The sequence below is a fragment of the Durotheca rogersii genome (genome assembly GCF_024521655.1).
Source record: "Durotheca rogersii strain YMJ 92031201 chromosome Unknown GGS23scaffold_5, whole genome shotgun sequence".
Taxonomy (NCBI): Eukaryota; Fungi; Ascomycota; class Sordariomycetes; order Xylariales; family Xylariaceae; genus Durotheca; species Durotheca rogersii.
The window spans coordinates 55,699-81,324 of record NW_026251236.1 but is presented as its reverse complement, the minus strand read 5'-3'; the positions used below and the strand labels follow the sequence as shown (position 1 = coordinate 81,324).

The window sequence follows — 25,626 nt, the reverse complement described above, 5'->3', positions numbered from 1 at the left end:
TCTCTTTACACCTCCGTCTTTCCCACGAGGTGTTTATATACGGTTCAGATGCGTAGCCTTGCACAGCCAGTTCATCGTGCGAAGCGCTCTCGACGTGGGATGTAAATCCGCACTCCCGCGCTTTGTCGAGCGAGCCCAAGCAGATCGCAACGAGGTGGTATTCGTTGTAGTTGTTTTTCGTTTCGGGGGTATTATGTGTAAAGTTGGCAGTTATAAGCAATGGATGCGATCCCACCCCCCTGCTCGTTATGCTCGAATGGTATTTTTTGCTGTCTCTGTCGAAAAGATGCTGCCAAACGCCGAGAGAAAGTCACGATGGTGTAAAGTCATTACCATAAAACCCACCAAGGGCCTGAAACCCACCCGGTCTCTTCCTTAGGACTTCTTGCTGAAGATTCCCCTGCTCTTTGACTTGCTCCGGGGACGCTTTGATTTCGTGTCGCTGACGTCGTCGCTATACTTTGCTTTGTGTATCCTACGAGGAGGCCATGTTAGCCGCGAACAATACTCTCTAGAATTGATGGGGACCAACCAGCTATTCCCTGGCATACTCATGCCTTTGGCCTCAGCCATGCGATAAAATTTGGCGCTCTTCTTGAGATCCTTCTTGCAACCGATGCCCTGGGCGTAGCAGAAGCCCGCCTCTGCAAGAGCATCGACGTCGCCCCAGCCTGTACCTACAGTCAGAGCTCTGCTTAAATTGTTTTCGGGGACATATATTAGTCGACTTACTCCCGGCAATCTCGAAGCATCGTAGAGCAAGTGCTTTATCCTGCTCGATCCCCCAGCCGTTCATGTGACTAACACCCAATTCGTAGATGCTTAAAGCAAATTGGGCTTTACGCGTTTTTCGATCCATGAAGTCTACCGATTTGCCCTCTTTGACGTGATCTTCGTCGTCCGCAATTTCGGCGCTGACGACCTCCGCAGCCTTGCGCAACCACTCGACACCTTCCCGTTGGTTCGGGCGCATACCCCATCCATGTCTACAGGCCAGCGCGTATAGAAGCATCCCTGTTGGATCGCCAGCACGTGCAGCAAGCCGCAGATGGTAGGTAGACTCATTTACTGATCCCTCCTCGTGGCACTTGATCCCTTTGGCCAGGTGCTCCTCTGCGCTCATTTCGGCTGCGGTTGGAGCGTGCGGATGCTGCGGCTTCGTTGGTTTGATGGTACTAGCAGAGTCGCTTGTCGATATCGATATCGGCGTCCGTCCGCGGGTTTGGTCATGAGGGGGCGGCGTCACGGAACGTCCTCCAGACAAGTCTTCCGATGGTCTATCCCCAGCCGATGCGCGACTCGGTCCAGGGGACGGCGACCTCCCATCCGGCGACATTTCATTGGCAAGCTTGCTTCGTTCTATGGACGGGCGAGCTGGAGGAAGCTCGGCTGTAAGCGGTGCTTCCTGGAACCTCGAAGAAGAACTCGATGGGCGGCTGGGTGGTGATGGTGGGGCTTGATCAGCCCCAGGAAACGACTGGACATTGCTTGAAGGCGCGACTGGGTGTTCCCAGATGGAGGTCGGCGGGTCTGCGTCGTGGAAGACGACTGAGTTACGTTGCAATGCCTTACCCCTAGGTAGTGAGTACTTAGAGTAGATATAGGACGAGGCGCCTCCCCTCCCATCATCCAACAAACCACCCTCCGAAAACGACTCGCTATGCAGGCTGACCGGTGTGTGTGCAGTATCGTCGGCAAGAATGAAGGACGGCTGGCTGTCGGACGAGGCTTGCCGAGATGGCGCATCCAAGCCCGGCGTGCCTGTGCGGCTCAGTGGGCGAGAGAAATTAAAGGAAGGTCGAGGCAGCGGCGCAGAAGCCTCAGAACTAATCGAGGGGGATCTCTGGTAATGAGCAATTGGCGATGCAAGTCCTGGCCCCGAAAAGGCACTGCTCGAGGACAACTTTCGGCCAGGTTGCGAGTGAAAAGAAGCACTTAAGGCCTCATCGCTATTGGAATCAAGGGGTGCCGACATTATGCTGGACGAGCGCTTAGGAAATAGAGGAGGCCTCGGCGGCACTAACCCAGCGGATTCGTGTGAAGGTGTTTTGGTGAGCTTCTCTGGTGACGGAGGAAAGTGGCCACGGCTAGGCGAAATATCTCGAGCGTCCATATGTTCCATTGATTTGCGCCTAAGTCCTCTCTCAATTGTGTTCTCTAAGCTGCCAGGTGATTGTTCCCTGCGAGCGCCATATAAGCCACCGTCCTCTTCTAGCCGTTCAAGCTGCCGGCCCCGCATATATTCTGCGAATGGGTTCGGAGGCAGAGGTATGGATTGATCCGGTGTAGGGGGTATGCGGCTCATTCGGGGGTGCATCGAAACGGGTCGTTCTGGCGGAGTTTCTATCTCTGTAGTCAGACCGAGGCCAGCATTTGGCTTTGGCGACTCAAGTTGATCTTCAGAGTCGTAGGACATGGAACGAAAATACTCTGAACGGCCTTGGACGATCAAAGGGCTTTCCGTGGTCAATGGGGGCAAGCGACTCATCCGCCTGCCGGCTTTGGCACTGTCTTCAAGCTGCTTAGCAAGCAAGCGGCTCTGCGCTGCGAAGGCATCGAGGGGGGACAAGGCGGGAGGAACCTCTCCTGCGACGTGTAAGCGTGGCGATTTGAGGGGGCGCAAAGAAGCGCTGGCGACGGAGGCTGAGGAATTAGCCCTCAGATCGATGAAGTTAGGTCGGTTCGCCATCGCGAAGGGGGATGGATCGGGTTGAAGTTCTCCAGTGCTGTAGGACCTCCGTCTCGAACTGAAAGGTATTTGGTGTCCCGTGTTCGATTCGGCTCGCGCAACTAGGCTGAGCCAAGTCGAATGGGGTACAATTCAGATTCAGGCCTAACCCTAGGTGAATGACGGGCACAAGTCGGGGGTGGAGACGGTTTTCGCGATATCCACCTAGTGCACGAAACACGAGGTTTGAATTGGATTGACTCTGCGGGAGGTCTAGATAGAGGGCGGGATGCGACAGGAAGGCAGGGTCGACGTGATGAGGGATCCGAATATGCCCAGCAGACCGCTGGTGCCTGAGAGACGCTCGGAATATACTACGCGAGGGCCGGTAGACAGACAGAGTATTGCCTCGAGTATAGAGTTAATGTAAAGCATCAATGGCAGAATGTTTAAGGGATAGAGAGAGGGGAATGAATACAGTGAAATCGGAAGCCAACGAAAAGGATGAATGGGGGAGGAACTTGAGCCAGCACCTAATTGGCCGACGGGAAATGATTGGCTGGGTTGTATGCTGCGCAGGTAAGAGAACAGATGATGACTGGTCACATCAACAGGAGGAATGCTTGGCCTCGACAGCAGGATGGAGTAGATGGGAGGTGGACAACTAGAAGAAAGAGAGGGGGGAAAGGATGGTTGGGAGAGTGGTGGGTTGCTGTTATCATACTACCCAGTACATGTTTGTTCGTGAAGGAGAGAAGTCGAGTGAGCGAGCAAGTGAGCGCAGTGAGTGGGAGCTTGGTTAGAGGGTAAAAGCGCTGTACCGTGTGCATGCATGAATGTAGGTACCCAGCCAGTCATTCAGTCAAGATTTGCCCCGGATACATCTAAGAAAATCAGACAATCTTAAGAGCAGGGGCGCCTAGTTTAGTTCTAATTTCATTTAGTATACCCCCCCTTGATATAAGCTAAGGACAGATCCTCTCTCTCGCTATTTAAGAATTACTATAAGCGCATAAACGTAGTTACGTATAGTACTAAAGATAAGCTTTCTACTATAACTTAGCTTCGTTTAAATAATTAACTTAAGCTATAATATATTAAAAGAAGACTTAAATAGTTATAATTAAACTACGTTTTTTATAGTTGCTTTTTAATATAATGTTATATAAATTAAGAAAGCTACGTAGTAAATAGGAGTAGCGTAGGTACACTATAATAGAAACCTATATAAGGATAACTTAACTAGCATTACCTAAGGCGGGTAACCTCTGTAATACATCTGTACCAGTGCAGGTCTAACTTGAGTAGGAGAAGGTACATTAGCTCCCATTGCTGCGACCGCCAAGCCTTGCCCTCCATGCAAGAGTTGGTCCCTTCGTGATTCTCCTGGAAAGGTGAAGGTGGCCTTTCGGGTGAACAGAACAAAAAACACCTACTATCTCTACGTGGGGAGTTTTAATTCCCCCTAACCTCTCTTGCCAACGAGTAAAATTCCCATTTCCTGCTAGATACGAGACTGGCCATTCAATGCCGCGTCCACGGCGGCCCTTTTAATTCTCCTTGATGCTTCGCTGTTCTTTTTGATCCAGGGAATTGATTTACCACGCCGTTTCCGCTCCTGCGTCTCGCGAGTAGGCCACCCCAGTCGAGGACTTCTTCCGCTCGCGTAGAGGTTCGAATTACCAATTCCCCCGACATGCCTGCGAAGTCGAGATTTACGAGGTTAGATGCCTTCACCAAGACCGTCGAGGATGCGCGGATACGAACCACTTCCGGTGGAATTGTCACCATTATATCTTTGGTAGTCGTCCTCTACCTTGCCTGGGGGGAATGGGCCGACTATAGGAGGGTAGTGATTCACCCTGAACTCATTGTCGATAAGGGCAGAGGTATGATCACTGCCTGGCAACCCCTGGCCCGTTATGCGCTTCTCACATTATGCTCGTAGGAGAACGAATGGAAATCCACATGAATATCACTTTCCCTCGACTCCCTTGCGAACTCTTAACCCTCGATGTAATGGACGTCTCTGGCGAGCAACAACATGGCGTATTGCATGGAGTGAGGAAAGTCAGGCTGCAACCCATCTCCCAAGGAGGGGGGGTTATCGACGTCACTGCCCTATCTCTGTAAGTAGAATGATTCTCGTTCTGGCTCCGTTATCTTTGGTTTTCATCATCTGCCTCCCAACGTCCTCTTCTCCTTCTGGCTAACCATTGTCTAGTCATGGGGAGGAAGAGACTGCCCTTCATCTGGATCCAAATTACTGCGGCCCCTGTTATGGCGCCCCCGCCCCAAGCAATGCTGTAAAACCTGGATGCTGCAGCACCTGCAGCGAGGTTCGTGACGCGTACGAGCAAGCGTCTTGGGCTTTCGGCAGAGGCGAGGGGGTCGAACAATGCTCCCGAGAGCATTATGCCGAGAAGTTGGACGAGCAGAGAAACGAAGGATGCCGAATCGAAGGCGCAATCCGTGTCAACAAAGTCATTGGCAATTTTCATTTCGCGCCGGGTCGAAGCTTCAGCAATGGCAATGTGCACGTCCACGATCTTAAGAACTATTGGGATAGCCCAGTCCGCCACTCGTTTGAACACGAAATCCACCAGCTTCGTTTCGGGCCTCAGCTCCCGGAGGACATCGCGAAGAAGCATAACAGAAACAGTCCCTGGTCCAACCATCACCTAAACCCCCTTAACCAAGTGAAGCAGACCACCGACGACCCTAACTTCAATTTTATGTACTTTGTCAAGGTTGTTCCCACTGCTTACCTACCCCTCAGCTGGTCGCGGTCGAGCAATCAGGCGACGGACGATGATGTCTGGCTGGGAAACCTGGGAAGCGCAGTCGACGGAAGCATAGAAACGCACCAGTACTCGGTAACCAGCCACAAGCGCAGCCTGGCTGGCGGCGATGACGCAGCCGAGGGTCACCAAGAGCGGATGCATGCAAAAGGTGGCATTCCGGGGGTCTTCTTTTCTTACGTATATACATCTCCCACCCGAGAATGGCCGAAGGGCAAGTCACTGACATGCGATAGGATATCTCACCTATGAAGGTGATAAACCGAGAAGAGCGCGCGAAAACCTTCGTCGGCTTCCTCACGGGTCTTTGTGCCGTAATCGGAGGCACTCTCACGGTAGCTGCAGCAGTGGATAGGGGTGTCTACGAGGGCGCCTCGAGAATAAAGAAGCTGCAATCAAAGAACCTTTAACAAAATACAACTAAAGGTAGCTAGTTTTAATGATTATATGTTTTTTGAATAAATTTGACGTTTCTTTATAATGGGTTTTGTGATTTTCATTTTTAATTACTGTGACTGAAAATCATCTACTTTATATTTAATTATTTTTTTAATTCCTTAATTATTAACTTAAGTATATAGTTTACTCTTAAAAACTACTATTAAACGAAGTATTAAAAAGTACGTAAAGTATAGTCTTATAACCGTAACTTTAATTTTTAAATATATTAAGAAAACCTATAGGTACACTGTATTATTAATAAGTATAGCGAGGTTGTAATACGGAGCTCGCTTGTTAGAAAGCAACCTACCCGGCGCCTTACCTGCCGGGCTCGAGAGCAACCTGCCCGGCGTCGATCGGGCCTACCGGGCCTGTATAAAAGCGGCTTACCCGGCATCGGTACTCTCAGGCTCGTAAGAGAGCGACCTGCCCGGCGATTAGAAACCCTCCCGAGCTTATTTACATATATATGAGAGCAACCTGCCTAGAAGAGCTTCCCGCCGTTCGGAAACTAATAGCTTTTACGAGCTTTTTCTATTATTTAGTTTTCGAGATAGCTCCTATATGTAGATAAATGCAGCTTTTTTACTTTACGTAAGAGAGAAATCGACGCCGCGTTCTTATACGCCGTTGACTGAGGGGTATATCACGTAGAGGTAACTCTCTAGGTTGCTCCTCTTCGTTGCTTACCTTAGCAATAGGAGCTTCTATATATATACTCTCATTGCTTCTATTTCTTTAATTAGTTCTTAGACAGAACAAGATCTTTTCTTCCTTTACTCCTCCTCTCGTTACTCGTTGCTTGTTAGATAGCTCTTCGTATGTACTCTCATATACATAGCTCTCGCTCTGTGATATATTTATATATAGATTAATTAAGGTTAGTGTAGTGGTGCGGTGGATCTAGGCCACGTAGCCTTTTCGATGTATATTTATATAGGTCGCGCACTCATATTTTCATCAGTCAGACTTAGACCTGTAGCTATCACGACCAACAGCCATTCACTCGTTTCTTGCCATGCCTTTTCTCGCGATCCTCGTTACCCGTTTCTAGTCTCCTTCCTTCCTTCTTTTTTCCCCTTTCCCAGCTGCCGTTTTCAGCTGGCCGATCAACCGATTACAGCTGTTTACAGCTGTGATCTTAGTTGATCGGCACTGAGCCAGTTGTTGGCAGTTGGGTAGCCGTTTCGTGCCTCCGTCAGCGTGCCCACGCTGCTCCTGTTCATTAGTTTCTCCCTACTTAATCCAGGTTAGTTTCTCCCCGTTTAATCTAGGTTAATTTCTCCCCGTTTAATTAAGAATCGATTGCTAATTCATCTCTTTTCGTAGTTTAATTAAGCGTCGATTCCTACTTACTCTTTTTCCCTTAGCCTTCGGAGAGGTCCTAGGTTTTCGGTACGAAAACGTAGAGAAGCGCAGAGTGCTTCAACATATCCTAAATTAAGATAATAATATCGTAAACAGTTTAATTATCCTTGAAATATAGTATAGCCCCTGCGGCCCCCCGAAGGGGGCTCTGGCATGCTTGTGCTAATCTATAGCAGGCACTCTGCATAAGACACGGCTAGGGCTAACAGGATTGCGAGGCACCCTAAGCACAAGGCTCTCCTTATATCAAGCTTACACTTGTCCTTGAGCTTTCTCTGTCCTATATACACTATATGACGTGCTGCACACACACCGTAGGCCTTTTGCATAGCCAACGTACTGCTCTTTGCCAAATCCAACTCCTCTAGGACATGATTGAGGTGAGATGCTGTTGGTTAGGTTCGTTTGTCCGAGATGATAACCTCCAATCAAGTCATGTCCAAACGGCATGCTGCGGTGTGGCTGGTTGGAAGACCTACATGAGTTAGAATAAGTCTGCACTGCCAGGGCAAAACCAACTAACAATGAGGCTCAGACGGCGTGACCTACATGGCGGTTTAAAGCCTCTGTGAATGGCGAATAACAGGTCAAAGCGCAAACGCTGAAACATTAACTACCTACCCTATATGCCTTATGAGAAGCACGTGATAATCACCTAACGACTAATCATTTCTTAACCATCTGCCTGGCCTACTCAGTAGCCCGCAAGGAATTTTCCTGGCGCAAAGTATAAAAAACAAGCCAACACTGCGATTCTCTCCGAACCTTCGTATTAGCTAGCCTAAGGTTAGTATAGATTTCATCCCTTCTTCATGTTCCTTGTCAGGAGAGGCAGACTTACCAAGCTACGACGCTTGAGTTAGGAATTCTCTAAGTTCTCGTAAGAAAAGCTGCTGTGCTAGCACGACATGACTCTACTCCTAGTCTAAAATGGCGATAACTTTGTAACTCAAGCTAAAGAGAAGGCTGTTTATAAGCAGTATAATCTCCTCATACATCAGCACAAAGGGCCTCTTATTAGAGAGTCGAGCTATATATCGGCTACGAAACGGCTGAAATGATACCTAACATAAAGGGTCCGCCCTCTACCGCATGCTTATCTGTCATCATACCGGTTTTTTTTTTCCAGCTCATTTCTAGGCCTAAAATCACTCGGCACAGGTATGTATATAAACGTCTTCTTTAATATCACTGCTTGTAATTCCGCTAACATAAACTCACCGCAACAGAAGTTACCTTGTCACATTCCCTGACACCTGCGGCTCAGCATACCGGCCTAACAGTTTGGGGCTCATGCTGTCTTGCAAATGACAGGGCGGCAACCCTAAACCCCGCGCCGTCGACACTGCTCCTCTAATTATGATTGCGCAACGGCCTCATGTCTTTATTTGCCACTACCATTTAGGCCGAACGGCCCTCACGCATACGCAGTTTCTGCCTCGGGGAGGAAGTGGCCTAGCATAATGGCCGTCTGTTGGGCGGCTATGGAAGAATGTGGATTTGGCACAGGCAGGCATTGACTGTGTATAGATATTGATTAGTATGGAAGGTTGGGTTGACCATCATGCTGCCCCGGAATACGTCAAGGTTGGCCTTGAACAGACCTTTCAACGGTTCGTTTTGGCGCTGGTCATCAAATCCAAGGCCAGGAGGCACAAGGCTGACCTTCATGTATTGGCATGGTCCGCGTTGGGGCCGGCCACTGATGTTTAGGCACCAGGGGGCATGGTTTGAACAAGGCGCAGAGAGAGGGAGAGAGAGGGAGGGAGAGGGAGGGAGAGGGAGGGAGAGGGAGGGGGAGGGAGGGAGAGAGGGAGACGGACAAGGCTCTGTCTGTCGTCTATTTAGAGTCGTGTCTCTACCTGAACATTAACGAGAGCGTAACTGTGATAAAACCTCCCACCAAGTTAGCCGTTCTACTTTCCTATATACGATAAGCCATTTGCCGCCATCAAGTTACCTATTCCGGTCACTTCCTATACGACAAGCTATCCCAACTAAGAAAAATGTGTACGTGGACAAATAACCTCTGTCCCCGCTGCGGCCGTGTTACGATGGCAACTGTTACATCCTGTCAGCGGAGGGCTCATCCAAAACAACACCAACTTTGCCGACGATCTCCAGAGCTGCGAATATTGTTTAGAGTACGACTCCGGTTACTATTCGGATTCGAGTTCCGAGGGGTCATCATGGAGCACGGATTAGAGCAGGTACGTGCCATACATATTCAAAGCCAGGGGTTCAGGGCTTACACTTATTCAGGACGGTCGGTCTTGATCAGCACCAGGCGGTGTGTCGGCGTCTCTCGGCCAAGGAGGGTGGTCCCTGTTGCTCCTTTGCCCTGCAGGCAGGATATAGAATGGAATAGGAATGCTTGCTTTAATTCCTATGTTCTCCCTTGGATTCCTATGTTCTGGCTCCAGTGGATTAGTTCAAGTAGGATGGTCGATGTAATATAGGTTCTCGAGAGCGTAGGAGACGAGGCAGTGCTGGGGCAACTTTGCTGCGAGCCTAAGGCGGAGGTAAACAGGGATCAGGCGAGGGAGAAGGCAAGAACATGGTTGGAGAGCCAGATAGCGGCTGACAAGGAAAGCAGCAAGAAACGCGCTTTCTGCCTTGCCATCGGTGGCATGCGATGGGAAGTAAATGGTTGTTGGCTTGGCGTTTGCGCAGGCGCTTGCTTACCGTGACCACACGGCCACAGAATTCACTATTTAATCTAGCCGCTCCTCCTGCTTACCAGCCATATCAAACAACCTCTTCCACGCAGCCTCCCCTCACTCACCCATCAGTTGCATCGCAATACGACGTGTTGGAAGTCGCAGTCGCCCCCGAAATGTCCGCAGCATTGGCGGCGGACCTCGCCGTGCGGTGTCTTCTCAAAACGAAGTACGATCTTGATTCCCGACACTCCAAAGTCGCCATTGCCTGGGCCGAATCGCGGGCCGAGAAACTTACCAAGGCGATGTTAGAACGCATCGGACAACAAACAACCGGTTTCAGCATACAGCGGGGGGGAAGGGGGGGCGGAGCCGTAGGCCGCCGGATTATGTTGGTCGTAGACTTCCGGAGGGTGTATACAACATGGCAAGCCGTTTCTGTCCTGTGGGTGGTATGGAATTCAAGGTTTCATTTACCTAGAGGAGAAGAGCCCGCCGAGCCACTGTTCACAGGCTGTTGTTCCCTCGAAGCGCAACCGATCTACAACATCCTAACTCGTCCACGCCTTACTACCTAGCCAAACCTCGCTATCCACCGGGAATCGATAGGCGATAGCTCAACAGCTCTTTGGCTGATGCTGCTTCTTTTACCATTTTCCTGGCCAACACTCGCCACGGTAAAGTTCCCACATTCTGGCCTCCTTAACTTGTTGGCAAACGTGTCGACTGCCCAGATCAAGACGCCATTCGTCCAACCAAATCCCTCGACGACCTCATACTCGCCCCCTCCGCCAGCGACGTTTGTCGAGCTGTCGGCATCTACACCTAGTTAGTATTTCTAGCTCATGCCCGAGAATCCCCTCTTCCTACTCTACGAGCGGGTGAGAGTAAGGAATTATGGAAAACAGAGGCGTCAGGACGTACTAAGATCGTGTTAGGTCATGCAGAGAACATCAATTAAAAATGTAGGATAGTCGAGATACGTACCATTTTTCGAACATGATTCCAATGTCTTCCGGGCCGAAACCCCCTAGCTGGGGAGCCTCGTCGGTAAAGCCGCCAGTGGCGCGCCACGTGCAGAACGTACTGTCCAAATACCGTTGTGCTAACGCGAGGGCGAGGTCTTGCGTCTCGATGTAGGCCGGATCGCCCGAACCAAAAGTTTGCGGTGTCTGGAGGAGCCCTTTCATCAAGACGTACATCAGGGGAGGCCATACGTTTGGTTGATCCCACTGCTGGCCCGTCACGAAATTCGTGGCAGCGATACCACCCGCCTTTTCGGAAAGGAGATCTGCTATACGCTGGAAGGCAAGCTTCACGGCTAGAGGGTTGTCTTTGAGTTGTGCAGGGGCGGCTCCTAGCCAGAACGGGTAGAACTGAGCGGCATGAAGGAATACTTGATAGCCCTCCGGAGCATCACTTCTTTGCGTTGGCGTGGAATCCTCGTCTAACGGTACGTATATGTTCTGCGACGCCGATGTTAAATTGTAATCAAAATAGCTGTTGTATTTGCTGTTCCACATTAGCTCGTACATCGCCGCCGAGCGATTCCTGGCCGTCTGCTCAAACTCTGCAGCTAGCGCATCATCACCGCTCTCTCGTAGGTAGCCTGCTATAACGACTTCATTGGCGTATAGTATCGAGTTTAGGTCTACGCCAATTATACTGTATGTATTGAGAGAGCGTAACGGGAAGTAGACATCATCTGCTGCATCGGATGGCGTCGCGACCCAGCGCGAGCTATAATCCCATCCCGATTCGGCTCCCGATGCCAGATTGCCGTAGAGAGTAGCTTTCTCATCCTCATCTAATGGCTTGGTTTCGGGGTAGATAATACCGGATGTTGCATAATATGACCTGTTGTTTGCAGTAACGTAGTCTTCGCGATACGACTGCGGTTCCCACGTAAGTTTCATTGCGGTACACATGCGCCTGGGGAACATCGAGGGACTGGTGGGGGACGTCCAGAAATCCCCTCTACGCTGACAACAGAAGGGGAATTCTAATCGTGTGCCTGTGTTGTTTAAATAGACGTACCTCCGGCCGTGGTTCAGTATTTTGGACGCCATAGCTATTCTGGATATTAGACGTTGTGGAACGAAACAACGGCATATTATAACGCCCTCGCCGCCTGGAAGAGGAGGGAGAGGGGGCCTACCGTGCTAAATTGAACGTCTTTTCACCCGATGTGATGGCTACCGTTCGGTTCTCTATCCAAAAATTGTGCTCCTTGATGAGTAGAGGCAGCGCACGCTCCAAGATGCTCGTGTCGTTGGTGTAGTCAACGTAGACCTTGATCATCTGCGTTAGAAGCGGCGGCTGGGAGCGATTGAGATAGTCTGTTGCAGGTTAACACCCCCTTTCCAGTGTAGTCAGCCTCAGACTCCTCCACCTGCCCGTGTCGATACCGACAGAGATAGAGCTAGGTTGGAAAAGAATAGGTAGACGGGAATACTTTCACATACTACAAAATTGAGTTAGTGAAGGGGTAAGCTACCTAGGTATGTGCTCCTACACATACCAAATACGTGCGCCGTTAGGCACAAACCCAAACTCGTCCACGAAATCGAGGAAATTCTCGATAATGTTCCTGTCGGGCATGTCAGCACACCCGAAGAGACTTAACCACGCTTATTATTAGGCCGGCTGACCTAGAGATCTCAGTAAAGCTGCCGCCGGTTCTCAATAGACCCTCCACGATCCAGAAGGAGTCCCAGTAGTAGGGCTCCCTGAATCGTCCGCCGGCGACAACGAAGGTACGGTTGACTGGGATGAAGCTATCGACGCAACCTGCGCAGTCAGCAGCACCCACATCTGCAATCCTCGCCGTTAGCCCTATCTCGTCGAGAGGGGATGTAATCCGCAACACGTCTTCCTCCCTAGCCCGGGCCTGGTGCCTCGTATATAGATATAAATATGTTATTATTATACCTACATGTCCGGGTTAACGCGGGCCAAATGTCTATAACCTTATGAACGAACTGCTTGATAACGTTGTCTTCGACCTTGTCTAAGAAGACGGGGTCGGTTGCTAGCTGATCCCTAGGGACCGCGGCGAGCTCGGACCCGGCTTCCCCAAAGTAGGCGGACAGAAATTCGGCAAGCTCAGTGCCATTATTGAGCGGCTTCGTAAGCTTGTCAAAGGCCGCGATGACATCGTCTAGGGGCGCCTTTGTTGGTCTGTTCGCACATCAGCTGGTGGTACAATAAAAAGAGGTAGACACTCGTAATTACAGGTCTACGAAGGTCTTCGAGTCAGAGAACGGTCGGGCAAGCTCGATTTGCCGAAGAATATCCCCGCGGCAGTACAGAGGCGAGTCACACGGGGTGAAACTCGAGCCGTCTTGGTAGAGAGCGTGGACGGCAGCAGACCACTTGAGGGCAAACACTGCCGTAATACCTCCAATGGCCCTCATAACGTCTTGGGTACGTTAGGAGTAGAATATATTCGTGTATATGGTGACGTAGATTGGAAGATGGTAAAACCATTCGATGTATTGACGCGTAAGGGGGGAGGAGGGGAACTCGCGAGAACACGGTGAGTGGGCGTTAGTCGGCGTCGTCGGCGTCGTCGGCGAGAAGTTTGGAGGCCGGTTTCAACGTGCCTCACAGCCCTCTCACTTCTAGGTTTGTAGCGACCTAACATCTAACTGCACAAAGGCTAAAAGAAACATCTGGCGGGCTATATACCGGTCCCCGAGTTGCCTCGGATGCCGAAGCTGCCGGCGGGGTAGCTTGGGTTACGATCCTGGCGGAGTGAAGAGTCGGTGGCTGGGATGGCGGACATCGTCACCATCACCTTCACCGCGACGTGTGCTCATGCCGGATGTTACCTACTTGTCTCCTTTATTAATGGATTATACCCAGAACCGGAGTATCCGGGGGGTCTGATGGGTCGGGTGGCTGCTTGGCCTTAGATCCCCCGCATAAGCGGAATTCCACTCCGCATTAGCGTAGCTATACCTGCCCATCATCCTGGCCAATATTGGTTGTTATGGGACCACTCAACAACGCCCGTATGAAGTCGGCAGGCATACCCAACCCCCTGGAGTAGTTGAATTGGGCACATGTCCGTGGAGCTAGATTTTGACCCCCAGAGGCGGGCAGCCAACATGGGTTCATACGAATTAGGTATATGAAAGGGAGATGAGCGAGAAAAGGAGCGAGGAGCAGCTGCGTTGTTAAGGTCGTAATTCCGAAGCTGATGCTTGTGAGGAGGGCCCCGTCACCTATCGGATAGTCTTCTTGCTCGAGTTAGGAACCAAGCGAGCACCTTCAGAGGCCATATGGCGCAGTGGTTCGCACCACCGCCTAAAAGGTACCTGTGAACTATCCCATTTGTGAACAGAGCATCCTTCAATTATCATAGGTATGTGGACCTCAGTACAGGGAGCCTGCGCCAGACCCCGTAGGAGCTCGCGTGTCTCACGAGTCCACGTCCATCTTTTCACCCTCAGTCGACTCCAGCTCCTGGACACTGACATATTTTCCAATCTCGTCTCTGGTGATGATCTTCTCATTCAGTACAGCGGTAGTGCCTCGTTTGAATTTATAATTCTTCAGCTTCAGACTCCGCTCGTTCGGTTTGACAAAGCCGCGGTGTAGGGTAGTCTTATCAGCCGTGATGACAGCTAAGTCAACGTTGGACCCTGAGCCTAAATCATTGAATATACCGGCCTGGATAGCTTGAGAGCAGAGTTGCATTGCATCCTCCTTGGTGCAGTCGGGCTTCCATTGCGACTCGAAGACGGACATAGCCGCCAGCGACCCCGAGCCCATGGTTACATAGGGAAGCTTGTCCGTACTGCCGTGGGCGTGGACGGTGAAAAGGTGGGTTCCGGTGGGATCGACACCGGCAACTACGAGGTATGCCCCGATGTGCCCTTGATATCGAAAGAGATGCTGCTTAAGGAGGGTCATACAGGTGACGACACGGGGCTTCCGGCCGGTCGACAGAGAGTGTAGCTCAAGCTGGGAAGAGATGAGTGCGGTAGTGAATTCGGTATCGGCGGCAGTACCGGCGCCCGCACACCAGATCTGGGGCGAAATGTAATGTAGCTTCTCGCAGTTTTTGTCGGCAACAATAGGCCCGCTGGTGGCTCGAGTATCGGCGGCGATCTGTCAACACCCTATCAGCACCCTATGAAAATACCCCGAAGGCCCAAATGACGGTGCAGGAGCTGACTCACCACTACACCCTCGTCATATATGCACCCGACGATAGTAGTACCAGTGCTGGTCGCCTTGGGCAAAGGGACGCCCCGCGCGTGTAAGGCCGCATTGCGGTTATAGTTAGAGAAATCGAAGCCAGGCATGCTGGCGGATGTGGTGCGACGAGGGGACGAGAGATACCAGTTCTATGGACTTCTGCGGGCGGGCGCCAAGTTATGGGTTGATCTTAAATGAAAGGCTATAGTGCGAACAGAGGAACCCTCAAGTAGTCAAGATTTTGGTATCGTGGAGATTGCTGAGTGAAGGCAGGCGTCATGTAGTCGGCTGGTTGTCGAGTATTAGAGATCTAGGATTGATGACGACCAGAAGCTAGCTGCCTATCTGCGTGGGGGAGGCACCTCTCCTCGCGTGCCGTATGCTTAGGTAATTACCTAGGTACGTTCGTGTGCCTGGGGTGGTATCAAGGTTTTCGACATATAATCCGATAGCTTTATAAAGTACTTTTTAAATATATACCTCTTATATAAAGGCAGAAAATTTATAAATATTATAATAAAATTATTTTTATACTTAAATATTACTTTTATAAGCTAAATAAATATAAGTTATAAAAAAAATAAACTTTCTTAAATTCTTAGTTTATAATTTTAAAAATAATAGAAAAATAATAAAATATAATTTAAATTTTTCATATTTTATTTTCAATTTTATAAATATATGATGAAATAGATTCATTACTTATTATAATATATATAAAACTATAAAAAAAAGAGTACTCATTATACTAAAGTATATGGGTACGTACGTGGTGGTACATGTCACCCTTGCTCTCTAGGTTGGCCACAGGTCCCACTTTTATACTTAGCTACCTGCCTACACGTACATAATAGGTAGGTTTAGGCAGGTATCCATTACTGCGAACTGCATCTTTTTTCAAGTCAGCTGCATTTCCCAAGGACTGTCCTTCACCAAAAGCGCGTCTCCCCCTTCTCTCCTCTTAGGGACAGATATCTATGCGATCCCACCCCGTGTCGCATCTTGTCCCAGATCGCGAGCCATTATCCGTATACGGTCGGGCTCGACACACTCTCTCTTCCCGACTGGCTAAGCCGGCTTAGCCCTCCGGTAGAAACGATCGATTCCTTCCGCCAATGTCGCGAGGACAACAAGGGTTTCTCATGAAAGCACATTTCTGAATTAAGCACACTTCATCTATAGCCATGGCCTTCGGCTTTGGAAATCCAGGAGGTGCCATCGGTGGATCTGGGGGAGCTACCCAAGGTCCTGACCTTCAAGTCATTCAGACAGAATCTCTCGGTTTCTTGTCGCTGTCTGGTGACGCGAAGCTACAGTTAACGTCGCGATGGACTCCGCCGCCCGCGGATAATGCCTCCCTCATCAGTATCGCTTCGCGAAAAGGGCTTGTTGCCGCTGCCGGTCCCGATGCCGTCATACTTACCTCCACCGAGGCGGTCCGAAAAGCGTTCGATGGCCCTAAATATGGCGACAGCGAGACTCGGGTCTTCGAACCCCCGTTAAAGCTCGCTCTACCAATAAGAATCTGTCAGCTCGCCTTCACGTCTGACGAAGCCTACCTGATATTGTCGGCGGAACAAGGCGGTGGGCTGGCGGTATACGAAGTCGAAGCTTTGCAGCAAGGCTCATCCCAAGCCGCATTCGAGATACCAACAAATGGAGAGTCGCTTAGACTCCTAGCGCCCAACCCCGAGCCAAAGAGGGGCGAGCTATGTGCTGTTGTGACAAATGGGGGCAAGCTCCTGATGGTAAATATGCAGGAACGCAGTTTCGTGTCGGGGCCTAACGGCCAAATTCTTAAGGACCAAGTAAGCTGTGTCGCCTGGAGCAATAAAGGAAAGCAGCTTGTGGCTGGGCTTGGCGACGGCACCATATTGCAGATGACACCGGAAGGGAGTATCGAGGCTGAAATTCCTCGACCACCGGGTCTTGACCCAAATTATTTTGGTAGGCGTGTTTACAATTCCTTATTTACCACTCGCCATTCTGGATACTAACAGCTATTTAGTCTCTTCTCTGATTTGGCTCAAGGTCGACATATTCCTAGGGTTTCACGTCTCTGCCTCGGAACAACCTCCCCAAACTAGATGTCATTTGATCACGAGACAAGGACAGCAATTTCAATTTCAGAAGCTCAGTGATCCAGTAGACCCCTTTGGGAGCGAGAAGACCCCCCACCACACGATCATGCGGCTGAGGGACTTCCCCCCGAACCTCCTGGATGTTCTTATTTGCTCTTCAACTGCCACCCCTGATATCGGTCTCCTTACTCGGTCGAAAACGCCGTTGGCCCCTAATGGTCCTTCTAACCTTTTCGCCACCACTGAATTGGCCGATGATTCTAGGCGAGCTACTCTGCCAATGGGTGATGGAATGGAAAGCCCGGCGGCTATTGGGACAGCTCTTGACCTGTCCAGCCGGGATAACGTTTATAAGCCCATACCCACTGACGAGATTGACCAGTCTGCTGGTCCCCTGCCAGGTTATTGGGTCCTCAATGTCGATGGAGTTCTCTCCGTTTGGTGGATTGTATATTCCGAGTCGATCCGACAAAGAACCGTTTATCCGGGTCTTGTTGCTTCGGAGGGAAATCCACCAGGCTCCATCGAGCCGGCTGTACCCAAACAGGCTCAGCAACCGTTCAGCGCGGCAACCCCCTCGCCGTTCGGAGCTCCGATGACGGCGCCGGGGGCAGCATTTGGAAGTCCTTCAACGCTGGGATCGAGCGGTTCGCCCTGGGGAGCCCAGCCTTCTTCCGGCCACGCCCGGGGCCCTGCGTTTGGCTCTAGTGGCTTTGGTACGGGAACTGCTTCCTCAACGCCAAAATTCGGCACAGCGTCTTTCGGTGTTTCGAGTTTCGGGACAGCTAGCACACCTGCATTTGGTCAGTCTACTGGGCTTGGTGCCAAGCCTTCGCCTTGGGCCACCGGCTCGACTTCGTCGAGCACCCCGGCCTTTGGACAATCTGGCTTCGCCAAACGCGCTGACAATACCAACGCCTCTGCAAGTTCGTTTGGAGGCGCGAGTTATGGCGCCGTAAACTCGACCGGCGGCTTCGCCAGCTTCGCGAACAAGGGCGGCTTTGCTTCACTAGGGTCAAGCAACGCAGGAGGAGCCAGCATTTTCACGTCGACGAAAGCGGAGGCACCTGAAGTATCGATGGATGCGGAGACTACATCGATATTTCGACCATCAAGCTCTAAGCCAAGCATAGGTTCTGGGGCTATCTTTGGGTCGCAGCCATTCAAGCTGACGTCAAGTTTTCAACCTGATCCTAATGTGAGGGATCAAGACGCCAATAAAAACGATAGAAGCAATGAGGAACCCATGTTTTATGAGGGGTTTGCAGCTACATTGAATGGGCCGATAGAACCAACTCCCTTAAGTCCACCTTCAGCAGGGACGCAAAATACCTTCGGGCAATCAAGCGCAGAATCAACAACGCCGATTTCTACACCTGCCCCCTCGAAATTCTTAACCCAAACTTCACCTCCCCCTCAAACCAAAGGAATCTTTGACATCCCATCGAAGACTTCTAGTAAAGTAGCCGACACTTCCTCACCTTCTACTTCCCAGACGCCAACAGGAGATATATCACGAAGTCAGCCCGAAATGGAGACTCCTAAACCGATGAAACATCTCCCGGAAGTTCCTCTACCCCCAGAGTCTACTAGCAAAGCAAGTTACGCGTTAGGCGAGTCCTCCTCGTCATCCGCCGTTACTGCAGACGCTCTAGATGTTAATGAGGCACCACCTGGTGACGAGAGCGTAACTCTCCCTCTTGATTCCACAAACTCGCCAAGGAAAGCCGAACGCGGGACTCCACTCAAGGCCTTGCCAGTTGTTGTTGACGATGCCCCTCTGCCACCAGATCCGATCAAGAATAAGAAAGCATACGATACCCCTCTGCCCCCCTTGCCTGGAATGATTGCTAGCGCTAAGGAGGTTGACGCTGCTCCCTCGCCGCCTGACCCTGCCAAGCAGACGAAAGCATATGAAGGCAGATTGTCTGTTCTCACCATTGCGAAACCCGCATTTGCTGCTGCTGGGCCTGGGTTTAAGTTCCCAACAAACCCCCTCCCAGTGTCATCGGATAGCGACGACGACGATTTATCCGAAGAGGAAGAAGGCACCGAGGCTGTTAGTGAAGGTAGCGGTGTGGATGTGGCCAAAGATCTCAGTCCTTCGAGTATCGGTGCCAACAGGACCCCTGGCTTTACCCCTCAGAGCTCTTTTAATGGCCTGGCTGGAAGCTATTCTACAGTACCTCACCCCGACCAAGAAAAGCGATATTTTGGTGAACTGGGCCGGAATATGCCCATATTGCCTCGGCCAAACCTAGCCAGTCCTCGCTCTCCAAGTCCCGTGAGGAGTACAGTGCCCGCGAGGATACTCGTGAAGGACCAAGCACGATCCGTTAGTGCTCCCGGCATGGCGTCTCAGATCCTCAGTACGTCTAGGAGACACCAGTCTCGATTAGGGATGTCAATTGTTGGCAGGGATACTCATGACGAAGAGGCTGCGGTTGAACAGCACCGAATGGCTAAGGCACGAAGGGAAGCCGAGGAGAGCCGGTTACTTCTAGACGAGGAGGATGACACTATTCAGGAGTTGTTGAGAACAGAAGTCAAACCGACCCTAGAGCTTGACGAGTTTATTGCACACTCCGGTGTAGCGCCACCAGCTGGCGATAGCGTGCCGGCGCAGGTGGAGGCCGTATATCGTGACATCAATTCGATGATAGACACACTCGGGCTCAACGCGCGGTCTCTTGCCGGGTTCATTAAGGGCCACGAGGAGGTCTGCACCAAAGGGCTTACCAGACAAGATCTTGCTTCTGCGGACAACTGGACTCTAGCTGGTCTTGAGAACTTGGCTGACATAATCGATCAGGATCTCAGCTTAGCTTTAGACGAAGCAAGGATAGTCGATGTCGCTGACAGACTGGCACAATGCGTGGATATCCAGCGTGATCTAGGTCGCGATCGTAATAAGCAGGCTGATCTCAAGAAAATTGTTAGCTCGCGCTTGGATCCGGACCTAAGCGTTGCGTACCGCGCTTTGCCCCTCAGCTCGGAGCAGGCAGTGCAGCAGAGCGATCTTCGGCGGGAATATGCTAAATTCACGAAGCTTCTGGCGGAAGCTGAAGAGAGCCTGACCATGCTCAAGGCTAAAATTGTCTCCGTCAATAGCGCTAGTGGGAAAGGTGGACCGGCGCCGACCATTGAAGCGGTTGTACGCACCATCACCAAGTTGACTAGCATGGTAGAAAAGCGCAGCGGCGATATCGATGTCCTCGAAAACCACATGAGAAAGTTGCGTGTCAGCTCCTACGGGCTTGGTAGCCGAGAGGGATCGCCTTTAGCTGCGTCCCATGCTAGGAGACTAACCGTGTCCTCATTACTGTCACCGGAACGGTCGGCCCGGGAAAACACACCGCAGCGTAGTAGCGTCCTGCGGCACTCCATGTCGGGGTCCGTGGCAAGCATCGGTGTGGGAGTGTTGCATACTCCGCCGCGTAAGAAGCTCACTGGTTTTGGGGATGCGGAGAAGAGGGCTGTGATGGAAAAGAGGGATCGCAGAGTGGCCGTCCTCGGAAAACTTAGGGGTAGTCTGCAGAAGAGGGGTGTCGGTGTTTGGGCTGTGGACGACATCGAGTAGGCCTGATGCTTCGCAATAGAGATAGCATAGTAGATAATCCGACGCCGTCTAAGCGAGAGGCGTAGACAAGGTAGAAGAGATAAGACGGCGAATTTTACGATACTCTAGTGCGTAGATGATCTCACGTAACCAAACTATTCGCTGCGGCGCATGGCGGTTTAATACGACAAGACATGACCGAGATTCTCACAACGTCTAACCTGCCAAGGGTAACTGAATATTACTGCAATCCCGGCTAGACACGAATGTGGCCAGCACTGTGTGGTCCGCCCTTCATAAATGCCATTCGTAGGTCGGGTATAACGTACGTAGGGACGCGGGTCAAGCGACCACCCAACCTCAAAACGACATGTTCGCAACTAGAAGCCTCCTACTTAGCAGGGGAAAATCGAACCGGCCTACGCGAAGCCGGTAACACCTCCGCTCACGGCCTCTAGTCTAGCCACAAGCTTCTTAACGTTAGTCCACTCCTCGCTCCGAACCGTCTCCTTGCCCCCCAAGTCAGGGCCAACCTCGAACACACTAACGACGGCATCTATGCCACCCGTGGCCAGTCGCTTACCCTCACTACCTTCCCAAGCGACCTTGTTAAGACTTCTGCTGAGCAGCTGGCGACCGTCCTTACGCGGCGTGGGGCTGATCTTGGCTACTGGAATCTCGGTCTCGACGGTGATATCCCAGAGTTCGAGCGAGCCGGCTCCGTCGACCAAGGCAAAAACGCCTGGACGCACGGGCGACCACGCGGCGTCGTACACTACATCCTCGCGCACAAATTCCAGGAGCGGCGGAACAGTGGTGCCCGCACTTTCGACGATAGTGCTCGTCGCAGCAGGGGCGCGTACCTTCCACAGCTTCGCAGACCAGTCGAGAGACGCGGAAAGTACTAAATCACCTAGATCCACGGGGCCGCGCGCTGGGTGGAAATCGACGCTCATGACAGGGGCGGCGTGGCCTTTATAGGAAACACGAGAGTCAACACCGGCCTTGGCGCCGGCGCGGTCGTACCGATGGCATGGATAAATCGAGCCTTCTTCTGAGCCGATAAGAAAGTATGTCGGGTCCGCTTGAGGGAAGGCCATGGTCGTCGGAGCGAGGTCTTCAAACTTATTTGGAGGCGGAGTGGTGAGGGTGAGAGATTCCTGGGGCTGCGAGAGCATATCGACGCTCCACACACAAAAAGCCCCGTCCGTAGAGACGGAGATAATATTGTTCGCGTTTTGGGTACCCACAATGTCGACGGAGTAGACTGGATGCGAATGCCCAGAGCCTGTCAATGGTGTCTTTTGCACTGGGGCGGATTTGGCCCGTGTATCCCAGAGGAGAACCTGGCCCGAGTATGTGCCACCTATAATAAGACTTGGGTGGAAGGGAGAGAACTTGGCAGTGAGGATATCAGATTGGGCGTGGAAAAGAAACTCGGGGCGATCGTGGAGATGCTGGTTCCACACTTGTACAATGCCATCGGGGTCATGGGGAGCAGACGGATTCTTGGTATACGAAGCAAGTACAAGCTCGGGGAACTTGGCCGAGAAGTTGATGCTGCTGATCATGCGTTTTTTAGACCACCTCTCGTCGTAGAACTGTACGACTTCCTTGACCCGTCGCCGACCCTTTCCGCCTGTGTTACCCGCCTGCTCATCCTCGTCCTCGATATCGTGGGCTTGAAGCGAGTAATCCGTCAAGATATCGTACTCGCTGCTAATGTGCAACGCGCGTTCAATGACTTTAGTAGAGCGCTCTACAAAATCCACGAAGTCGTCGGAGGCTACGACAGCCGCCAGTTCCTCGCTACTCAACGCCCTGGCTGGGTAATTTGACGTGACGGTGGAACCTGCCGGCAAAGGCCCATCAACGACTAACTCGCGAGCCGCCTTGAGCTCCTCCTCAATCTCTATTCGTAGGCTCTGGCGAATTTCCTCTTCTCTGTCACGTTTCCACCTGCTCAACCGCTTGTTGGGGGTGGACGTAGCGCCAGAGAGCTCATCGTCTTCGAGGTCTGAAAAGGCGCGGGGAAGCGCGGCTGGTGGCGTCCAATCATCTGCGGTCTGAACCGCCTTGCTGTAGGAGAGGACTTCCTTGACCGGGGAAGGCGGGCATTCGTAAATAGTTTGTAGCGGCACGGTAGTTAAGACTTGCGGCTGTGTTGAGACCGGTTGCCCGTTCGCTTGCGAAGCATATTCCGAGTTCTCACCACTCAGCTCGTCGGCGCTAAAAACACTGTTGGGCCGACTTCCTCGGAGGCCGGGAGAGGCTGCGCCAGTGATGCTGGAAGCGGGCCTGCTCTCGCTTACCAGGCTATTGATCAGCGTCTCGATGACTTTTCGATTGTCACGGCCCGGAGTGGGGGAGATGAGCTGCCGTCGAAGTTAGTCAAGGGATGAGCGAGGAAGAGTGAAGCTGAGAGTGCAGAAGGGTTTCGGCATAAATGATAGGTATATTCGAGAACTGACATCGCTAGGTCCGCCTATGTTGGACCTAGCAACATTGGCGGCTTGATTCGCCCTCAGCTCCCGTTGTCGCTTGAGCTCAGCAAGCTTTGCCTTCTTGGCCAGAATCTCATCTCGTCGCTGTTGCATCTTGCCCTCCACCAAAGCCCATCCCGGGTTGCTCTCTCGGCTAGGAGAACAAACGGATACGTAATCTGCACAGGCGGAATCCACGCGCGGGGGAGGTGGGGCGAAGTACGAGTCGAAGGCGTCAAGAGAAGCTACGCTACGAACGAGACTTTATCGTATCGCGACAGTCTCTATTTTATCTGTCGAGGTATCTCGTGGTAGGCTGGATGAAGTGGTCGGGGTCGGGGTAGTTCTTCGGCGTTTCGTTCGATGCCGGTAACTTATGTAGGTAGTTAAATAGCTTCAAGATGGATATCGGCGGCCGTAACGAGGTGGTCAAAGTAGGTGGCTGTAGCTTGGTAGGTTATGAGTGTGTCTGTGGTGAAGATATATATATGGTAGGCGTAGGAGTTCATAGCGGTAAGGCGATAATCGGGGATAGGCTTCATGGTAAGTTGCCTTACTCTTCAAGTTGGTAACATATACATAGACAGGTACATGTAATAGTATCATGCAAGGTCTGTATCTTTACTTATAGTTGCAATCTCGAACTTTTCTTTATTAACTTATTAAAAAAGTTCAAATTATATAATTAACATATAGGCTTACATACCCTAATTTCTTTAAACCAGATGTATAAATTTTATAGAATAAAATATATTATAAGATATTTAATAATATAAATATCATTATATATATAATTTATATATTTATTAATATTATAATTATATATATATATATATTTAATTTATAATAAGTTAAAATCTATATTAAATACGCGTCTTTTAATCAAAAGGGCTTATTAAAGAGAACTAATTTTATAAAATCTTCCAATTTAGTACTTACTTTCGGTATTATAATTTCGAGAACTTGCATTCATTTCCCTTGTGACTTCCACCCCACGAGCTAGAACCGCCGGCATCTTTTCGCCTCAGGTATATCGCGAATTGATCCTTCTGTCCATCTCGAAAGCGAGCGTTTGCGCCATAAACTAACAGCCCAATGTCTACTACCTCTGGAGTGAACGTACGTCCTGCCAACCGTCTGCTATGATTCTACCATCAGTAAGGCGGACCCGGTTGACTGACTGCTCCCCCCCTTCTCCCGTACAGGTACTCCGGTACTCAGCCTTAGCTGTGGGTGTGTTCTACGGCTTTACACACCAGAGATCCATTACCGCAGCACAAAAGGCCGCCGCGGCGCAGGAGGAATACAAGCACAAGCAACAGTTGATAGAGCAGGCCCGGACTGAGTACGCTAAGTCCAAGAACCCAAGCCCCCGGGCATCCGAGAACAGTGGCCGTACGTCCTCCCCAGCAGCAGAGAGTTTTCAGAAAAGGCACTTAGGTGCTGACTGAATTGCTAGTAAACCAAGACCCAATGGATCCCAAATTCGACCTCGAAGCCTACCTGAACGCCCTTTTGTCGCAGAAAGCATAGGTGTTTAAGACGAAGCACATAGGGAACTCGGACATATACACAAGGCGCGATAGCATTGGGGTTAGAGATACGGCTGCTCCTCAGCTCATTTAGAGCTTAAATGGGAATCGGTGCTTGGATCGACGTCGTTCCAGGAGGGAAGGTTTTGGGGCAGCGTGTATGATTGTGATGTCGTCCGGAAACGAGCCTCATAGATTTCCTTGAGTGTTTCGAGCTGTACATGTGTACCATACGAAGACTTAGCTAACCTGGATTGCGGAAGATGGCCAGATATGCCATGACATTCACGATGCAGCTTCTCAAGTCTCCCTTATGACTTGGTTCGGCCCCTTTGCCTTAAGTCAGGTCAAGTTCCTTGCCCTGTTCTTTTGGCATGCGAACTACGGCAATTTCCCGATACCTGGATTATCTCCCCACCTATCGATCTCCCTAGGAGCAGCATAGGCGTGCAACACAGGTTATGGTTGATATGCCTAGATAGGCGGCCATTGCTTGTTACGTTGGATCCTCTTGAGGAGTACCGTTGGAATGCAGGTTGGGTGATACCTAAACTGAGTGTCTCATGCTAAGAGATAGGTAGGTGCCCGGATAATAAAAAAGATAAGATGTATCTTGGTGATATTTGATCTTCCGTGATGGTTTTTTTTTTCGTGTACCTTAGGTACACACACGTAGGCTAGTAGTACCTAGGTAGGTAAGTACCTGTCTGCAGCTGTTTATATGTAAGGCAGGAAGCTGAAAGAAGGTGTAGGTACCTAGGTAGGTAGGTGTTTAGGTATTAATTAAGGGCTTATCTACCTAACCCAAGCATATAGGCGTAATTA

At 50.9% G+C, this 25,626-nt stretch overlaps 7 protein-coding genes across 7 annotated transcripts; 3 read left to right on the top strand and 4 right to left on the bottom strand.

The window, feature by feature from the left end:
* Positions 1–138: 138 nt before the first annotated feature.
* On the bottom strand, positions 139–2,897 carry GGS23DRAFT_401933 (uncharacterized protein). The gene is made up of 3 exons (XM_051513591.1): positions 733–2,897; positions 533–671; positions 139–475 (listed from the first exon to the last, which is right to left on the bottom strand). The coding sequence occupies exons 1-3, from the start codon at positions 2,687–2,689 to the stop codon at positions 376–378; spliced, it is 2,196 nt and encodes a 731-aa protein (XP_051373679.1). The 5' UTR covers positions 2,690–2,897; the 3' UTR covers positions 139–375.
* Positions 2,898–3,955: 1,058 nt separating this feature from the next.
* GGS23DRAFT_556983 (DUF1692-domain-containing protein) lies at positions 3,956–6,000 on the top strand. Its single transcript, XM_051515684.1, has 4 exons — positions 3,956–4,557; positions 4,617–4,797; positions 4,893–5,649; positions 5,706–6,000. The coding sequence occupies exons 1-4, from the start codon at positions 4,365–4,367 to the stop codon at positions 5,877–5,879; spliced, it is 1,305 nt and encodes a 434-aa protein (XP_051373678.1). The 5' UTR covers positions 3,956–4,364; the 3' UTR covers positions 5,880–6,000.
* A 4,512-nt stretch (positions 6,001–10,512) lies between these two features.
* On the bottom strand, positions 10,513–13,354 carry GGS23DRAFT_594529 (glycoside hydrolase family 37 protein; the record flags this gene model as incomplete). The annotated part of the gene is made up of 8 exons (XM_051518180.1): positions 10,513–10,747; positions 10,926–11,830; positions 11,976–12,009; positions 12,097–12,277; positions 12,467–12,528; positions 12,590–12,752; positions 12,874–13,118; positions 13,173–13,354. 8 exons carry the CDS (start codon positions 13,352–13,354, stop codon positions 10,513–10,515), a joined length of 2,007 nt encoding a protein of 668 aa, XP_051373677.1.
* An 857-nt stretch (positions 13,355–14,211) lies between these two features.
* On the bottom strand, positions 14,212–15,366 carry GGS23DRAFT_401637 (proteasome subunit beta type 7 precursor). Its single transcript, XM_051513589.1, has 2 exons — positions 15,128–15,366; positions 14,212–15,056 (listed from the first exon to the last, which is right to left on the bottom strand). The coding sequence occupies exons 1-2, from the start codon at positions 15,251–15,253 to the stop codon at positions 14,364–14,366; spliced, it is 819 nt and encodes a 272-aa protein (XP_051373676.1). The 5' UTR covers positions 15,254–15,366; the 3' UTR covers positions 14,212–14,363.
* A 672-nt stretch (positions 15,367–16,038) lies between these two features.
* On the top strand, positions 16,039–20,909 carry GGS23DRAFT_556932 (uncharacterized protein). Its single transcript, XM_051515683.1, has 2 exons — positions 16,039–17,093; positions 17,155–20,909. Exons 1-2 carry the CDS (start codon positions 16,331–16,333, stop codon positions 20,805–20,807), a joined length of 4,416 nt encoding a protein of 1,471 aa, XP_051373675.1. The 5' UTR covers positions 16,039–16,330; the 3' UTR covers positions 20,808–20,909.
* On the bottom strand, positions 20,910–23,910 carry GGS23DRAFT_556930 (WD40 repeat-like protein). The gene is made up of 2 exons (XM_051515682.1): positions 23,258–23,910; positions 20,910–23,161 (listed from the first exon to the last, which is right to left on the bottom strand). Exons 1-2 carry the CDS (start codon positions 23,381–23,383, stop codon positions 21,206–21,208), a joined length of 2,082 nt encoding a protein of 693 aa, XP_051373674.1. The 5' UTR covers positions 23,384–23,910; the 3' UTR covers positions 20,910–21,205.
* Positions 23,911–24,163: 253 nt separating this feature from the next.
* GGS23DRAFT_556928 (ATP synthase subunit E) lies at positions 24,164–25,417 on the top strand. The gene is made up of 3 exons (XM_051515681.1): positions 24,164–24,388; positions 24,475–24,664; positions 24,729–25,417. Exons 1-3 carry the CDS (start codon positions 24,365–24,367, stop codon positions 24,800–24,802), a joined length of 288 nt encoding a protein of 95 aa, XP_051373673.1. The 5' UTR covers positions 24,164–24,364; the 3' UTR covers positions 24,803–25,417.
* The last annotated feature ends 209 nt before the right edge of the window (positions 25,418–25,626 follow it).

Coding starts and splice junctions, on each gene's coding strand:
- GGS23DRAFT_401933 (XM_051513591.1), bottom strand. CDS start 2,689: ATGGCGAACCGACCTAACTTCATCGATCTGAGGGCTAATTCCTCAGCC. Junction 672..732: donor ATGCTTCGAGATTGCCGGGA/GTAAGTCGACTA, acceptor CTGTAGGTACAG/GCTGGGGCGACGTCGATGCT. Junction 476..532: donor AGTATGCCAGGGAATAGCTG/GTTGGTCCCCAT, acceptor GCCTCCTCGTAG/GATACACAAAGCAAAGTATA.
- GGS23DRAFT_556983 (XM_051515684.1), top strand. CDS start 4,365: ATGCCTGCGAAGTCGAGATTTACGAGGTTAGATGCCTTCACCAAGACC. Junction 4,558..4,616: donor CATTGTCGATAAGGGCAGAG/GTATGATCACTG, acceptor TTATGCTCGTAG/GAGAACGAATGGAAATCCAC. Junction 5,650..5,705: donor CGGGGGTCTTCTTTTCTTAC/GTATATACATCT, acceptor GACATGCGATAG/GATATCTCACCTATGAAGGT.
- GGS23DRAFT_401637 (XM_051513589.1), bottom strand. CDS start 15,253: ATGCCTGGCTTCGATTTCTCTAACTATAACCGCAATGCGGCCTTACAC. Junction 15,057..15,127: donor TATATGACGAGGGTGTAGTG/GTGAGTCAGCTC, acceptor GGGTGTTGACAG/ATCGCCGCCGATACTCGAGC.
- GGS23DRAFT_556932 (XM_051515683.1), top strand. CDS start 16,331: ATGGCCTTCGGCTTTGGAAATCCAGGAGGTGCCATCGGTGGATCTGGG. Junction 17,094..17,154: donor TCTTGACCCAAATTATTTTG/GTAGGCGTGTTT, acceptor ACAGCTATTTAG/TCTCTTCTCTGATTTGGCTC.
- GGS23DRAFT_556930 (XM_051515682.1), bottom strand. CDS start 23,383: ATGCAACAGCGACGAGATGAGATTCTGGCCAAGAAGGCAAAGCTTGCT. Junction 23,162..23,257: donor ACATAGGCGGACCTAGCGAT/GTCAGTTCTCGA, acceptor CTTCGACGGCAG/CTCATCTCCCCCACTCCGGG.
- GGS23DRAFT_556928 (XM_051515681.1), top strand. CDS start 24,365: ATGTCTACTACCTCTGGAGTGAAC. Junction 24,389..24,474: donor CTACTACCTCTGGAGTGAAC/GTACGTCCTGCC, acceptor TCTCCCGTACAG/GTACTCCGGTACTCAGCCTT. Junction 24,665..24,728: donor GGCATCCGAGAACAGTGGCC/GTACGTCCTCCC, acceptor CTGAATTGCTAG/TAAACCAAGACCCAATGGAT.